The following is a 15,414-nucleotide window of genomic DNA, read 5'->3' on the forward strand; positions in this document are numbered from 1 at the left end:
GCGGGAGGCGGGGAGACCCCCCTCGGTGGGGGGAGGGGAGCGGGAGGCGGGGAGACCCCCCCTCGGTGGGGGGAGGGGAGCGGGAGACCCCCCTTGGGGTGCAGGTGGGAGGGAGGGAGGGAGATCCCTGTCTCTAGGGCACAGGGGGGGGCGGGGTGACCCCCGCGGGGTGCAGGGGGAGGGGAGACCCCCCCCAGGGCTCAGGCTCGCTTGGGGGTCAGTGGCCCCAGCGTGGGGCACCCCGAGGGGGCATTTGCTCTTCTGGGGTGTCGAGGGGAGCCCAGTTGACCCTTAGGGTTTCTTTTGTGGGGTTTGGGACTGATTTGGGGGCACCCCGGGGGCCCAGAGGTGTCCGTCCCCCTGGGCCGGGCTGTGGGAGGGGTGAGGGGCCCCCCGTGTCCCATGCCCCCCTGCTGGCCCTGAGGGGGGGGTCAGTGGTTTATTGAGGGGGGGCCACCATGGCCTCGGTGCCCGTCTACTGCCTGTGCCGGCTGCCCTACGACGTGACCCGCTTCATGATCGAGTGCGACATCTGCCAGGACTGGTTCCACGGCAGGTGGGGCCAGGGCCTGTCCCCCCTGGGGGCGCCGGCTCTGACCCGGGCCGGGGGGCTGGCTGGATCGTGGGTGGAGAATGAGGCAGGGGCCTGTCCCCCCTGGGGGGTGCCAGCTCTGACCCGGGCCGGGGGACTGGATCGGGGGGGTGGGGAATGGGGCAGGGGCCTGTCCCCCCTGGGGGCACTGGCTCTGACCCAGGCCGGGGGGCTGGCTGGATCGTGGGTGGGGAATGGGGCAGGGGTCTGTCCCCCCTGGGGGGTGCCAGCTCTGACCCGGGCCGGGGGGCTGGATCGGGGGGGTGGGGAATGGGGCAGGGGCCTGTCCCCCCTGGGGGTGCTGGCTCTGACCCAGGCCGGGGGGCTGGCTGGATCGGGGGGAGGGGAATGGGGCAGGGGCCTGTCCCTCTGGGGGGGCGCTAGCTCCGACCTGGGCAGGGGGACTGGATCGGGGGGCTGGGGAATGGGGCAGGTCTGTCTCCTTTGGGGGGCACCGGCTCCGACCCGGGCAGGGGGGCTGCCTTGGGGGAGGGGAATGGGGCAGGGGCCTGGGTGGGGGACCAAGCTCTGGGCCAGCGGGTAAGCGACTCTTTCTCCCCCAGCTGCGTCGGGGTGGAAGAGGACGCGGCCGCTGACATCGACCTGTATCACTGCCCCAACTGCCAGCTGGCGCACGGCCCCTCCGTCAGTGAGTACCCGAACCTGCCCGCCTCGGGCCGGGCTGGGGGCCAGGAGGGCTGGGGGTGGCTGCCTCGGGGAGGGGATCTGCTCCCCCTGCCCCGGCTCAGTCTCCCATGATGGGATCTCCTGCCCCCCGCAGTGAAGCGGCGCCGGGGGCCCCAGAAGCAGCAGGACGCGGGGCTGAGCCGAGAGGCGGGTGCCACAGTGCGGACGGGCAGCGCCCAGTTCATAAAGGAGCTTCGGGCCCGGACGTTCCCCAGGTGAGAGTCACAGTGGAGGGAGCTGGGGGGCTGGTGCTGGGAGGTGATGGGGGGCTGGGCAAGGGGCACTCTCTCCTGACCGGTCGCTGGGGGGCACCAGGGAGTGGGACGGGGGGCTGGGTGAGGGGCGCTCTCCCCTGGGAGGGCCAGGCGCTGGGGGGCACCAGGGACTGGGAGGGGGTGCTGGGTGAGGGGCGCTCTCCCCTGGTGGGGCCGGGCACTGGGGGGGCACCAGGGAGTGGGAGGGGGGTTGGGTGAGGGGCGCTTTCCTCTGGCTGGGCTGGCCGCTGGGGTGGGGGTCTGGGTGAGGGGTGCTCTCCCCTGGCAGGGCCGGGCGCTGGGGGGAACCAGAGTGGGATGGGGGTCTGGGCAGGGGGCTTCTCACCCTTGGCAGTCAGAGCTGGGCACTTGGAGGTTTCTCAAGTTGTCAGCGCCTGTCCCCAGGATCTTTGTTTCTAGTTCTCTGTCCCTAAATCTCATGTCCACGCCGGGCGAGCTGTCCTTATGCTGTGTTATGTGCGGCTATTCCCGGCTGCTCCGCCCCAGAGGTGGCTGCATCTCAGTGTCGGGCGAGTAATCCCCTTGCAGTGTTATGTGTGGCTGTTCCCAGCCGCCCCGCCCCAGAGGTGGCCGCACCTCGCTGACTCTCCCTCCCGCCCTGGCAGCGCGGACGAGGTGATCCTGAAGCCCAGCGGGGCGCAGCTGACAGTCGAGTTCCTGGAGGAGAACAGCTTCAGCGTCCCCATCCTGGTGCTGAAGAAGGACGGGCTGGGCATGACGCTGCCCCCCCCATCCTTCACCGTGCGGGACATCGAGCACTACGTGGGTAAGGCCGGGCCCAGGGGGCTGCCAGTGCTGGGAACGGCCGCCGGGGGACTGCAGCAGGGGTCCATAGCTGGCGTGGGGGTCCAGGGGGGCTGTGGCTGGCTGTGGGAGATCACGGGGCTGTGGTGGGGGGACAGTGGGGGAGTCAGGGGGCCGCGGGGGGCCCATAGCTGGCGTGGGGGCAGTGGGGGTCCAGGGGGCCGTGGCGGGGGGGCAGTGAGGGTGTTGGGGCCGTGGGGGTCAGGGAGCTGTGGCGGGGGGCCCATAGCTGGCATGGGGGCAGTGGGGGTCTAGGGGGGGCCGTGGCGGGGGGGCAGTGGGGGTCCAGGGGGCCGTGGCAGGGGGGCAGTGGGGGTGTTGGGGGTCAGGGAGCCGTGGCGGGGGGCCCATAGCTGGCATGGGGGCAGTGGGAGTCTAGGGGGGCCGTGGTGGGGGGGCAGTGGGGGTCCAGGGGGCCGTGGCGGGGGGGCAGTGAGGGTGTTGGGGGTCAGGGAGCCGTGGCGGGGGGCCCATAGCTGGCATGGGGGCAGTTGGGGTCCAGGGGGGCCGTGGCGGGGGGGCAGTGGGGGAGTCGGGGCCGCGGGGGGCCCATAGCTGGCATGGGGGTCCAGGGGGGCCGTGGCTGGCTGTGGGAGATCACAGGGCCGTGGCGGGGGGCCAGTGGGGCAGTCAGGGGGCCGCAGGGGGCCCATAGCTGGCATGGGGGTCCAGGGGGGCCGTGGCTGGCTGTGGGAGATCACGGGGCCGTGGCGGGGGGCCAGTGGGGCAGTCAGGGGGCCGCAGGGGGCCCATAGCTGGCTTGGGGGCCGGTCGCTCTCACCCTGCGCCCCCCAGGCCCCGACAAAGAGATCGACGTGATCGACGTGAGCCGCCAGGCTGACCTCCGCATGCGCCTGGGTGACTTCGTCAGCTACTTCGGTGCCGCCCGGCGGGACAAGGTGCTGAACGTCATCAGCCTGGAGTTCTCCGAGAGCCGGTCAGTACGGGCTGGGCAGGACCGGGGGAGGGGGCTGGGGCAGTGGGGGGCTGGGCAGGTCTAGGGGGGGAGGGGGAAAGCCAGGGGAGAGCATATTATCTGTGTTATCTCCCGGACACCTGGGTCCCTGAGATGCATCCTCCACCCGCCCCGTTCTGTCCCCCCAACTCCATCCTGCGGTTCCTATGGCTGCGGGGTGACGGCTGGGTCCCCCTCCCGGACGCCAGGGTCCCACAGGGTGACATCCGGGTCTCCCCCCCCCTCAGATGCCGGGACCCCCTCCTGGACGCCGGGGTCCTGCGGGGTGACAGTCGTACACCGGGATCCCGCAGGCGGGTAGCCAGGCCCCCTCCCGGACGCCGGGGTCCCGTGGGCTGGCGGCTGGGCTCCTCTCCCGGACGCCGGGGTCCCATGGGCTGGCGGCCGGGCTCCCCTCCCGGACGCCGGGGTCCCGCGGGCTGGCGGCCGGGCCCCCCTCCCGGACACCAGGGTCCCGCGGGCTGACAGCTCTGCCCCGCAGGCTGTCGAACCTGGTGGAGACCCCGAAGATCGTGCGGAAGTTGTCGTGGGTGGAGAACCTGTGGCCGGGCGAGTCGGTGTTCGAGCGGCCGAGCGTGCAGAAGTACTGCCTGATGGGCACGCAGGGCAGCTACACCGACTTCCACATCGACTTCGGGGGCACGTCCGTCTGGTACCACGTGCTGTGGGTACGGCTGGGCAGGGCGCCGAGCGCGGGGGGGGGGGGGGGGGGGGCGGGGTATGGGGACCCCCTACTCTACTCACTGTCCTTCCCCCCCCTTCACCCCCCAAGGGCGAGAAGATTTTCTACCTGGTGCGGCCCAGCCCGACCAACCTGGCCCGGTTCGAGGCCTGGAGCAGCTCATCCAACCAGAGCGAGACGTTCTTCGGGGACCAGGCCGAGCACTGCTACCGGTGCCCCCTGCGCCAGGGCCAGACGCTCTTCATCCCCACGGGTACCCCCTTCTTCCCCCGCGGGCACCCCCCAGCCCCCTTAATCCCCATGGGTACCCTCCCCCTGCCCCCCACGGGTTCTCCCCCAGCCCCCTCCATCCCCACCGCTACCGGTGCCTCCTGCGCCAGGGCCAGATGCTCTTCATCCCCACGGGTACCCCCTTCTTCCCCCGCGGGCACCCCCCAGCCCCCTTAATCCCCACGAGTACCCTCCCTCTGCCTCCTGCAGGCACCCCCCCAACCCCTTTCATCCCCTCTGGTACCTGCCCCCCTCCTGCTCCCGTACCTGTGGGTCCCCGACCCCCCCATCACCCCACGGCAGGGCCGGGTTCCCCCAGAGTCTGACCCCGCTCTGCCCCCAGGCTGGATCCACGCCGTGCTGACCCCCATCGACTGCCTGGCGTTCGGGGGCAACTTCCTGCACAGCCTCAACATCGAGATGCAGCTCAAGTGAGTGTCGGGGGCCCCGGAGCCCCCCAGCCCCGCCCCAGGGACACCGACCCTGCCGGGAGGTGGGCTTGGTGCAAAGCGCTCTGGGAAAGAGCCCTCGTCGCGGCCGTCCCCAGGCTGCGTTATATGTAGCTGTTCCCCAGCTGCCCCGCCCCAGAGGTGGCTGCATCTCAGCGCCGGGTGAGCTGGCCCCGAGCTGCCCCGGCCCAACCTGGCTCGGTTGTCTCCCCCGGCAGGGCCTACGAGATAGAGAAGCGTCTGAGCACGGCCGATCTCTTCAGATTTCCCAACTTTGAAACTATCTGCTGGTACGTCGGCAAACATCTCCTGGACATCTTCCGAGGTGAGCGGGGCCAGTGGCGGGGCGGCAGAGGTGAGCGGGGCCAGGAGGGGGGGCGGCGGAGGTGAGCGGGGCCGGGAGGGGGGGGCGGCGGAGGTGAACGGGGCCGGTGGGGGGGTGGCGGAGGTGAGCGGGGCCGGGAGGGGGGGCGGCGGAGGTGAGCGGGGCCGGGAGGGGGGGGCGGCGGAGGTGAACGGGGCCGGTGGGGGGGGCGGCGGAGGTGAGCGGGGCCGGTGGGGGGGCGGCGGAGGTGAGCGGGGCCGGGAGGGGGGGCGGCGGAGGTGAACGGGGCCGGTGGGGGGGCGGCGGAGGTGAGCGGGGCCGGTGGGGGGGGCGGCGGAGGTGAGCGGGGCCGGTGGGGGGGCGGCGGAGGTGAGCGGGGCCGGGAGGGGGGGGCGGCGGAGGTGAGCGAGGCCGGTGGGGGGGCGGCGGAGGTGAGCGGGGCCGGGAGGGGGGGGCGGCGGAGGTGAACGGGGCCGGGGGGGGCCCGTGTCCTATCCCCTGAGCCCTACCTGTGCCTCTCGCCCCTCCAGGCCTGCGGGAGAACCGCCGACACCCGGCCGCCTACCTGGTGCACGGAGCGAAAGCTCTGAACACGGCGTTCCGCGCCTGGACCCGCAGAGAGGCAAGTGGCTCTGATCCGGGGGCCGGGCACGATCCCCAGCTGGGCGGAGCCGGAGGGAGGAGAACGCTCAGTTCCAAGGAGCCGTCGCGCCCCACCCCAGCGTCAGCCGCAGCTCAGGGCTAGCGTGGGGGGGACGTTGGGCTTACAGAGGCGCCGGCTCTGGGCTGTGTCTGTTCCACGACCTGTGTTAGCTCGACTCACAGCCCACCCCGGAGTTCCCGTGGGACACCCCCCCCCCCCCCCACGCCCTCGCCAGGAGGCCTTCCCCCGGCTGGGGAGGGGCAGAGCCGGGGGCTAGAGCCGGGCTCTCAGATCCGCACAGGAGCCTCCCAAGCCTGACCAGACCCAAGTGCCGGAGCCCCCAGTAACCCCCCCCCTTCCCCCAGGTGCTGGAGGAACACGAGGACGAAATCCCCGGCACCGTGCGTCCTGCACAGCTCATCAAAGACCTGGCCAAGGAAATCCGCCTGGTCGAGGTGCGGGGCAGCCCTGGCACTGGGGGGCACCATGGGGCAGGGGGCTCTCCCCTGGCATTCGGGCCTGGGCGCTGGTGCGGGTAGGGGCTCTCCCCTGGCTGGTGGGACTGGGGACTGTGGGGCGAGGGCCGGGCACTGTGAGGGAGAGGGCACTGCGGGGCGGGGGGGCAGGCAGGACTGGGGACTGTGGGGCTGGGGCCGGGCACTGTGGGAGGGCACTGTGGGGCTGAGGGCAGGCACTGTGGGTGGGGGGGGCACTGCGCGGCGGGGGGCAGGCAGGGACTGGGGAGTGTGGGGTGGGGGGCCAGGTGGGGCAGGCAGGACTGGGGACTGTGGGGCAGGGCTGGGCACTAGGAGTGGTGGTGGTGGGGCACTGCGGGGCAGGGGCGAGGTGGGGGGCAGTTTTTGGGCGACGGGCCTCTCCCGGCGGGGGGATTGAAGCCCTCCCAGGATATCTTTCAGCAGAACATCGGGAAGACGGGCAGCCCCTTCGGGGTGCAGCGGGCCCCCCCGCCCGGCGCCAGGAGGGGGGACCAGAGCCCCCAGGAGCCGGGCCGGAGGGGAGGCCGGAAGGGGCGCGAGGGCCCAGCTGCCGGCGCCCCCACGAGGCTGGACTTGGAGCTGCTGGACACGTGCACGGAGCCGCCAACGCTGGAGAGTAGCGAGAGCCCCCAGGCGGAGGAGGTGACGGCTGGGCGGGGGGCTGTGGGGTGCCGTGGGGCAGAGGGGCTGGGCAGGGGCCGCTCTCCCCTGAAATCAGAATACTTGTATCTCCTCGCCAGTGTTAGGAGCAGCTGTTCCTAGCGGCTCCACCCTAGAGGTGGCCGCATCTCATCAGCCCCGCCCCCCCTTCTTCACAGTTTGACGTTCCCAGCTCCAGCCTGGAGGAGACGGACGGGGATTCGGAGCTGGCCGAAGGGGAGCTCACCTTGGTGCTGGCCGACGGCCGGCCTGTGCGGTGAGTGGGGTGTGTCGGGGCGGGCAGGGGGCGCTACAGGGTGGGGAGCGGGGGTGGGGGCCGGCAGGGGGCTCTGTGGAGAGTGTGGGGGTGCTGCGAGGCGGAGGGCTGGCAGGGGGCTGCTGTGCGGTGGGGGCCTAACGGGGTGCTGTGGGGCAGGGAGTGCTGTGGGGGCATGCTGCCGGGTGGGGGGCTGGCAGGGGGTGCTGTGGGGCAGGGAGCTGGGGGGCTGTGGCCTGGGGGACGGCAGGGGGCTCTGTGAAGAGCGAGGGGGAGGCTAACGGGGTGCTGTGGGACAGGGAGCCGGCAGGGGGTGCTGTGGGGGGGGTGCTGTGGGGCGGGGGCCGCAGTGGGTGCTGTGGGGCAGGATGCCTGCAGGGGGTACTGTCGGGGGGCGCTGCAGGGCGGGGTCTGGCAGGGGACACTGCGGGACGGGGAGCTGGGGGGCTGTGGCCTGGGGGAGTGGGGCGGGGGTGCTGGGGGGCCGGCTGGGGTCTCTGACCTGCTCTCCCCCTGGCAGGCCGAAGCGGGCCAGGGGCTCAGGGCGCCGGCGGCCCCGCCCCTCCCACTCCCCGTCGCCCCCCCAGCTCCCCGGGTGCCCAGGGGCTGGACCTCGACTCGGAGGAGGACTTGCAGATCGACGAGGCGCCTCCCCGCAAGGACCGGCGGGGCCCAGCGCCCCCCAGGAGACTGGCCAGTAGGTCACCCCCCCCATAGCCTCCCCCCCGGCTCGGCGGTGCCCCCCTCTCCCACCCCGCAGCCCCCCCCCAGCTCGGCGGTGCCCCCCACTCCCCGCCCCGCAGCCCCCCTCCCTCTCCGGCTCGGCGCTGCCCCCCACTCCCGCCCCGCAGTTCTGCCCCCCAGGGCCGCTCGGTGAGGGGCTCTGCCGTTCTCTTTCCCAGAATTCCCCAGGAAGCTGCCAAGGGCCAAACCCTGCTCTGACCCCAACCAGGGCCAAACCCTGCTCTGACCCCAACCGCGTGCGGGAGCCTGGGGAGGTCGAGTTCGACATCGAGGTACACGGGCTATTGGGGGGTATGGGGAGCAGGGGGACTTGGGGGGCTGTTACCTGTGGGACTGGGAGCAGGGGGTGTGGGGGCTGGAAGCAGATAGCCATGGGGGGCTGGGAGCAGGCGGCTGTGGGGGGCTGGGAGCAGGCCGCCGTGGGGAGCTGGGCCCTGTGGGGCTGGGAGCAGACGGCTGTGGGGGGCTAGGCCTTGTGGGGCTGGGAGGAGGGGGCCATGGGGGGGCTGGGCCCAGTGGGGCTGGGAGGAGGGGGCCATGGGGGGGGCTGGGCCCAGTGGGGCTGGGAGGAGGGGGCCATGGGGGGCTGGGCCCAGTGGGGCTGGGAGCTGGGGGCCATGTGGGGCTGGGGCCTTGTGGGGCTGGGAGCAGAGAGCTGTGGGGGGCCAGGCCCTGTGGGGCTGGGAGCAGAGAGCTGTGGGGGGCCAGGCCCTGTGGGGCTGGAAGCAGAGAGCTGTGGGGGGCCAGACCCTGTGGGGCTGGAAGCAGGGGGTTGTGGGGGGCTGGGCCCTGTGGGCTGGGAGCAGGCGGCTGTCGGGGGCTGGGCCCTGTGGGGCTGGAAGCAGGGGGCCATGGGGGGCTGGGCCCTGTGGGGCTGGGAGCAGCGGGCTGTGGGGGGCTAGGCCCTGTGGGGCTGGAAGCAGGGAGCCATGGGGGGGCTGGGCCCTGTGGGGCTGGAGCAGCGGGCTGTGGGGGGCTGGGCCCTGTGGGGGTGGGAGCAGGGAGCTGTGGGGGGCCATGGGGGGCTGGGGCCCTGTGGGGCTGGGAGCAGCGGGCTGTGGGGGGGCTAGGCCCTGTGGGGGTGGGGCAGGGAGCAGGCGGCTGGCGGCAGGCACCCCACGTCTCTCCCCCCCCCAGGAGGACTACACCACGTGAGGACGAGGGCGGCTCGGGAGACGAGGGGCTGGGGCCGGGGGGCAGCGCGGCCGGGATCCTCGACCTGCTCAAGGCCAGTCGCCAGGTGGGGGGGGCCCCACTACGAGGAGCTCAGGTGAGATGCGCTGGGGGCGGAGTGGGGGGGGAGGGGGAGGGGGGTGTCATGGGGCACCACACCGGGGGGAGCTCAGTGGGGGAGGGGAGGGTGCTGGGCATGGGCCAAGGGGTGCTGTGCTGGGGGGTGAGGGATTACGGGGTATTGTTCCGGGGCGGGGGGGAGGGGCGCTGGGGGTCGCCGGGGGGGCGCTGTGCTGGGGGATGGGGGGTGCTGTGCGGGGTGGGTGGGCGCTGGGGGGCGCCAGGGGGGCGGGGGGGTCACAGAGGTCTGTGCCAGGGGGCGGGGGATCCCGGGCCCCCCCTAACCCGCCTCCCTCCTCCCTCCTCCCCCCCAGCGAGGCGCCGGCCTCGCCCAGCACGCAGGAGGCGATCCAGGGCATGCTCTGCATGGCCAACCTGCAGGCGGCCGGCTCCTCGCCCGGCCGCCCGGCCTGGTGGGGTCCCCGGGCCACGAGCGCGGCTGGGGCGGGCGGTCGGGCACCAAGCGCCCCCGCAGGAGACCCCCGACGCGGGCGCCCGCCCACAGCACGGACAGCGAGGGCGAGACGGGCAGCCTGGACGAGCAGGAGAGCCTGGGCGCCTGCTTCAAGGACGCCGAGTTCAGTGAGTGCTAGGCCGGGGGGGGGAAATGGGGCAGGGGCCTGTCCCCTCTGGGGGACGCCGGCTCCCATCGGCCCCAGGGCAGGGACTGGCTGGCTCAGGGGGGCAGGGAATGGGGCAGGGGCCTGTCCCCTCTAGGGGGCACCGGCTCCCAATCGGCACCAGGGCGGGGACTGGCTGGCTCAGGGGGGCAGGGAATGGGGCAGGGGCCTGTCCCCTCTGGGGGGGCGCCGGCTCCCATCGGCCCCAGGGCAGGGACTGCCTGGTTCAGGGGGGGCAGGGAATGGGGCAGGGGCCTGTCCCCTCTGGGCGGGCTGGCTGGGTCAGGGGCATGGGGGCCCCCCCAACTTACCCACTGCGCCCCTGCCCCCCAGTTTACCCCTCTCTCGAGTCTGACGAGGACGACCCAGCCTTGAAGTCGCTACCAAAAGAAGAAGTAATGTACTGGATGACGCCCCCTGGAGCCCGAAAGGTAATGGAACCCAGGAGTCCTGGCTATGGGTTCTCCCCCGCTCAGGGAGGGGAGTGGGGGCTGGTGGGTTAGAGCAGGGGGGTCTGGGAGCCAGGACTCCTGGGTTCTCTCTCCGGCTCTGGGAGGGGAGAGTGGGCTGGTGGGGTTAGAGCAGGGGGGGCCAGGAGCCTGGCTCGGGGGGGGGGGCTGGTGGTTACAGCAGGGGTCTGGGAGTCAGGACTCCTGGGTTCTCCCAGCTCTGGGGGAGGGCTTGGGGGGGGCCCGGTTGAGGCCAGGCCGAGAACTCTGCGGTTCCCCTCTCTGCTGCCCCCCAGCCCGGGTGACCCCGACGCTGCCCCGCCAGGACCGGCCCGTGCGCGAGGGGACCCGAGTGGCGTCAGTCGAGACGGGGGCTGGCGGCTGCCGCAGCCAAGCTGGCGCAGCAGGTAACGGCCCCATGGGGCAGGGGCTGGGCAGGGGGCGCGCTGAGGGGCACTGGGCCGAGAGGACAGGCGCGGGGCGCCGTGTTGCAGGGACAGGTGGGGGGCAGGCAGGGGTGCGAGCACTGTGTTGCAGAGACAGGTGGCGGGCACCATGCCGTGGGGGGCAGGCGGGGGGCATGGTGTTGTAGGACAGGGGGCGGGCACCATGCCGTGGGGGGCAGGCGCGGGGCGCCATGTTGCAGGGACAGGCGGGGGGCAGGCGGGAGGCGCCGTGTTGCAGGGACAGGTGGGAGGCAGGCAGGGGGCAGGCGGGAGGCGCCGTGTTGCAGGGGCAGGCAGGGGGGCAGGCAGGGGGCAGGCGGGAGGCGCCGTGTTGCAGGGGCAGGCGGGGGGGCAGGCGGCAGGGCGCCGTGTTGCAGGGGCAGGTGGGGGGCAGGCACTGTGTTCCAGGGACAGGTGGGGGGCAGGCGGGGGGGCACCATGTTCCAGGGACAGGTGGGGGGGCACTGTGTTCCAGGGACAGGTGGGGGGCAGGCGGGGGGCACTGTGTTCCAGGGACAGGCGGGGGGCACCGTGTTCCAGGGACAGGCGGGGGGGCAGGCGGGGGGCACCATGTTCCAGGGACAGGCGGGGGGCAGGCGGGGGGCACCATGTTCCAGGGACAGGCGGGGGGGCACCGTGTTCCAGGGACAGGCGGGGGGCACTGTGTTCCAGGGACAGGCGGGGGGCAGGCGGGGGGGCACCATGTTCCAGGGACAGGTGGGGGGCACCATGTTCCAGGGACAGGCGGTGGGGCAGGCGGGGGGCACCGTGTTCCAGGGACAGGTGGGGGGCACTGTGTTCCAGGGACAGGTGGGGGGCAGGCGGGTGGGCACCATGTTCCAGGGGCAGGCGGGGGGCACTGTGTTCCAGGGGCAGGCGGGGGGCACCATGTTCCAGGGACAGGCGGGGGGCACTGTGTTCCAGGGACAGGTTGGGGGGCAGGCGGGGGGCACCGTGTTCCAGGGGACAGGTGGGGGGCACTGTGTTCCAGGGACAGGTGGGGGGCAGGCGGGGGGGCACCATGTTCCAGGTACAGGCGGGGGGGCAGGCGGGGGGTCCCATGTTCCAGGGACAGGCGGGGGGCACTGTGTTCCAGGGACAGGCGGGTGGGCAGGCGGGGGGCACCGTGTTCCAGGGACAGGCGGGGGGCACTGTGTTCCAGGGACAGGTGGGGGGCAGGCGGGGGGCACCGTGTTCCAGGGACAGGTGGGGGGGCACTGTGTTCCAGGGACAGGTGGGGGGCAGGCGGGGGGCACCATGTTCCAGGGACAGGCGGGGGGCACCATGTTCCAGGGACAGGCGGGGGGCACTGTGTTCCAGGGACAGGCGGGGGGCAGGCGGGGGCACCGTGTTCCAGGGACAGGCGGGGGGCAGGCGGGGGGCACCGTGTTCCAGGGACAGGTGGGGGGCAGGCACTGTGTTCCAGGGACAGGTGGTGGGGCAGGCGGGGGGCACCATGTTCCAGGGACAGGCGGGGGGCAGGCGGGGGGCACCATGTTCCAGGGACAGGCGGGGGGCACTGTGTTCCAGGGACAGGTGGGGGGCAGGCGGGTGGGCACCGTGTTCCAGGGAGAGGCGGGGGGGCACTGTGTTCCAGGGACAGGTGGGGGGCAGGCGGGGGGCACCGTGTTCCAGGGACAGGTGGGGGGCACTGTGTTCCAGGGACAGGCGGGGGGCAGGCGGGGGGCACCATGTTCCAGGGACAGGCGGGGGGCAGGCGGGGGGCACTATGTTCCAGGGACATGGTGGGGGGCAGGTGGGGGGCACTCCCCCATCCCCCCCCCCACATTCCCTCCCCCCCCAGGAACACCAGCGGCTGCAGCGGCGGAAGAGCCAGGCCAAGCGAAGGGCCCCGTCCCCGAAGGAGCCGGATCCGGAGCCTGATCCGGAGCCTGATCCGGAGCCGGAACCGGAGCCAGAACCGGAGCCGGAGGTGCCCGCTGTGCCAGACAGCGCCCCCGGGGCGGCCCCCCGCGCCCCCCACCCCCGAGCCGAAGGCGGAGCCCTATGCCGGCAGCCTGGCCGACCACGAGTACACAGCCCGGCCCAGCGTCTTCGGCATGGCTCAGCTCAGCCGCGGCACCACCCCCATGGCCCCCGGCGTCCTTCCTGTCCCAGCGCCGCCCCTCCGCCGGCACCCCCGGCACCCCGCCCGCTCAGGGTAAGGCAGGGCAGCTGGGGGCCAGGACGCCTGGGTTCTCTCCCCGGCTCTGGGCGGGGAGTGGGGGCTGGTGGTTAGAGCAGGGGGGGCTGGATCCTGGACTCCTGGGTTCTCTCCCCGGCTCTGGGAGGGGAGTGGGGGCTGGTGGGTTAGAGCAGGGGGGGGGTCTAGGAGCCAGGACTCCTGGGTTCTCTCCCCGGCTCTGGGAGGAGAGTGGGGGCTGGTGGTTTAGAGCAGGGGGGGGCTGGGAGCCAGGACGCCTGGGTTCTCTCCCCGGCTCTGGGAGGGGAGTGGGGGCTGGTGGGTTAGAGCAGGGCGGGGCTGGGAGCCAGGACTCCTGGGTTCTCTCCCCGGCTCTGGGAGGGGAGTGGGGGCTGGTGGGTTAGAGCAGGGCGGGGCTGGGAGCCAGGACTCCTGGGTTCTCTCCCCGGCTCTGGGAGGAGAGTGGGGGCTGGTGGTTAGAGCAGGGGGGGCTGGGAGCCAGGACGCCTGGGTTCTCTCCCCGGCTCTGGGAGGGGAGTGGGGGCTGGTGGGTTAGAGCAGGGCGGGGCTGGGAGCCAGGACGCCTGGGTTCTCTCCCCGGCTCTGGGAGGGGAGTGGGGGCTGGTGGGGTTAGAGCAGGGCGGGGCTGGGGAGCCAGGACTCCTGGGTTCTCTCCCCCGGCTCTGGGAGGAGAGTGGGGGCTGGTGGTTAGAGCAGGGGGGGCTGGGAGCCAGGACGCCTGGGTTCTCTCCCCGGCTCTGGGAGGGGAGTGGGGGCTGGTGGGTTAGAGCAGGGGCGGGGCTGGGAGCCAGGACGCCTGGGTTCTCTCCCCGGCTCTGGGAGGGGAGTGGGGGCTGGTGGTGAGAGCAGGGGGGGCTGGGATCCTGGACTCCTGGGTTCTCTCCCCGGCTCTGGGAGGGTGAGTGGGGGCTGGTGGTGAGAGCAAGTGGGGGGCTGGGAGCCAGGACGCCTGGGTTCTCTCCCCGGCTCTGGGAGGGGAGTGGGGGCATGGTGGGTTAGAGCAGGGCGGGGGCTGGGAGCCAGGACTCCTGGGTTCTCTCGCGGCTCTGGAGTGGAGTGGGATCTAGTGGTGAGAGCGGGGGTGGGAGCCCGGACGCCTGGGTTGCAGGGTGGGGCTGTGGGTGGGGAGGGGGAGAGCCCCGCCCCCCTGACGCTCTGCCCCCCCCCAGGGAAGCGCCCCAGGAAGGGCCTGGCCACGGCTAAGCAGCGGCTCGGCCGCATCCTCAAGATCCATCGCAACGGGAAGCTGCTTCTCTGAGCCCCATGGAGCCGGGGGGGGGGCAGCACGGACCGCGCCCCCCCCCCCGGGACTGCACAGGGGCGGGGGCTTGCCTGGCACCTCCACCGATTGGCTGCTGTGTCCTGGGAGCCCCACCCCCAGCCCCCCACTGCTTCCTCCCCCTTTGGGTCTGACTGGTCTCTTCGGCCCCGGTGGGGGGGGCTCTGCGGAGCCTGGATTGAGTGGCCCCCCCCCAGCAGGGATCCAGACTTCAGCCTGTTCCTCGGCCCCGATTTTTGGGGTACCCCGGCCCCCCCTTTCCCATGGTAGGACCGGCCCAGGGAGGGAGGTGGCTGGGGGACCCTGAGCCCATGACAGTGACCCCCCCCCGATGGTGGGGCATATGGGGGCTGGGGTAGAGGGTCCCTGTTCTGCCCCCCAGTCTAGGGGTCCGGGGCTACCCCATGGCCGTGGGGGTTCAGGCCGGGGCGGGGCTCGCGCACAGACGTTTTATATCCAGGGTTAGAATAAAAATCTGTCGGTTCCACCTGTCTCGGGGTGACCCCCCCCCGTCTCTTAATTGTGCCCCCCTGCGCCGAGCAGCTCCCCGCCTCCTTCCTGTGACCCCCACTTCCTGCAGCCCCCCGGCCATCCATCACCCCTCGTCATCCGGACCCCCAGCCCGTTGTGCCAGGCGCTGCACGGCCCCCCCATAGACAGGGGCTTTGTGCCCCCACTCTCCGCAGTGACTCTGTGCCCCATACCAGCCCCCCCTTCACCCAGGGGCCCTGTGCCCCCCTACCAGCTCTCCCTACTCCCCTCCAGGGGCTCTACCCCCCCATACCAGCCCCCCACTTCCCCCAGGGGCCCTGTACCCCCCTCCCCTCCAGGGGCTCTGCCTCCCCTCCATACCAACCTTCCACTTCCCCCAGGGGCCCTGTGCCCCCTCCCCTCCAGGGGCTCTGCCCCCCCATACCACCCCCACCACTTCCCCAGGGGCCCTGTGCCCCCTCCCCTCCAGGGGCTCTGCTTCCCCCATACCACCCCTCCACTTCCCCAAGGGGCTCTGTGCCCCCCACACCAGCCCCCCCACTTCCCCCAGGGACTCTGTGCCCCCAACACCAGCCCCTGCCTTTCAGGGCCTCTGCCCCCCACCAGCCCCCCTGTGCCCCCCTACCAACTCTCCAGGTGCTCTGCCCCCCCCATACCAGCCCTCCACTTCCCCCAGGGGACCTGTGCCCCCTCCCCTCCAGGGGCTCTGCCCCCCCCATACCACCCCCACCACTTCCCCCAGGGGCCCTGTGCCCCCTCCCCTCCAGGGGCTCTGCCCCCCCCCCATACCACCCCCACCACCTTCCCCCAG

The 15,414-nt window shown here is 73.0% G+C and overlaps 1 protein-coding gene across 1 annotated transcript; it reads left to right on the plus strand.

Moving 5' to 3' along the window:
- Window positions 1-156: 156 nt before the first annotated feature.
- Window positions 157-14,191, plus strand: PHF8 (PHD finger protein 8). The gene is given in 29 exon segments (XM_054014754.1): window positions 157-556; window positions 1,156-1,241; window positions 1,374-1,494; window positions 2,160-2,320; window positions 3,154-3,295; window positions 3,816-4,002; window positions 4,107-4,269; window positions 4,630-4,717; window positions 4,954-5,060; window positions 5,591-5,682; window positions 6,069-6,158; window positions 6,609-6,842; window positions 7,019-7,116; window positions 7,637-7,813; window positions 8,019-8,033; window positions 8,069-8,132; window positions 8,998-9,011; window positions 9,013-9,103; window positions 9,105-9,130; window positions 9,468-9,570; window positions 9,573-9,735; window positions 10,107-10,162; window positions 10,165-10,204; window positions 10,519-10,592; window positions 10,594-10,629; window positions 11,765-11,874; window positions 12,473-12,773; window positions 12,775-12,829; window positions 14,002-14,191. Coding segments are annotated over 29 exon segments (3,081 nt in total). The 5' UTR covers window positions 157-458; the 3' UTR covers window positions 14,091-14,191.
- Window positions 14,192-15,414: the final 1,223 nt, after the last annotated feature.

Source organism: Malaclemys terrapin (genome assembly GCF_027887155.1).
Source record: "Malaclemys terrapin pileata isolate rMalTer1 chromosome 20 unlocalized genomic scaffold, rMalTer1.hap1 SUPER_20_unloc_1, whole genome shotgun sequence".
NCBI lineage: Eukaryota > Metazoa > Chordata > Testudines > Emydidae > Malaclemys > Malaclemys terrapin.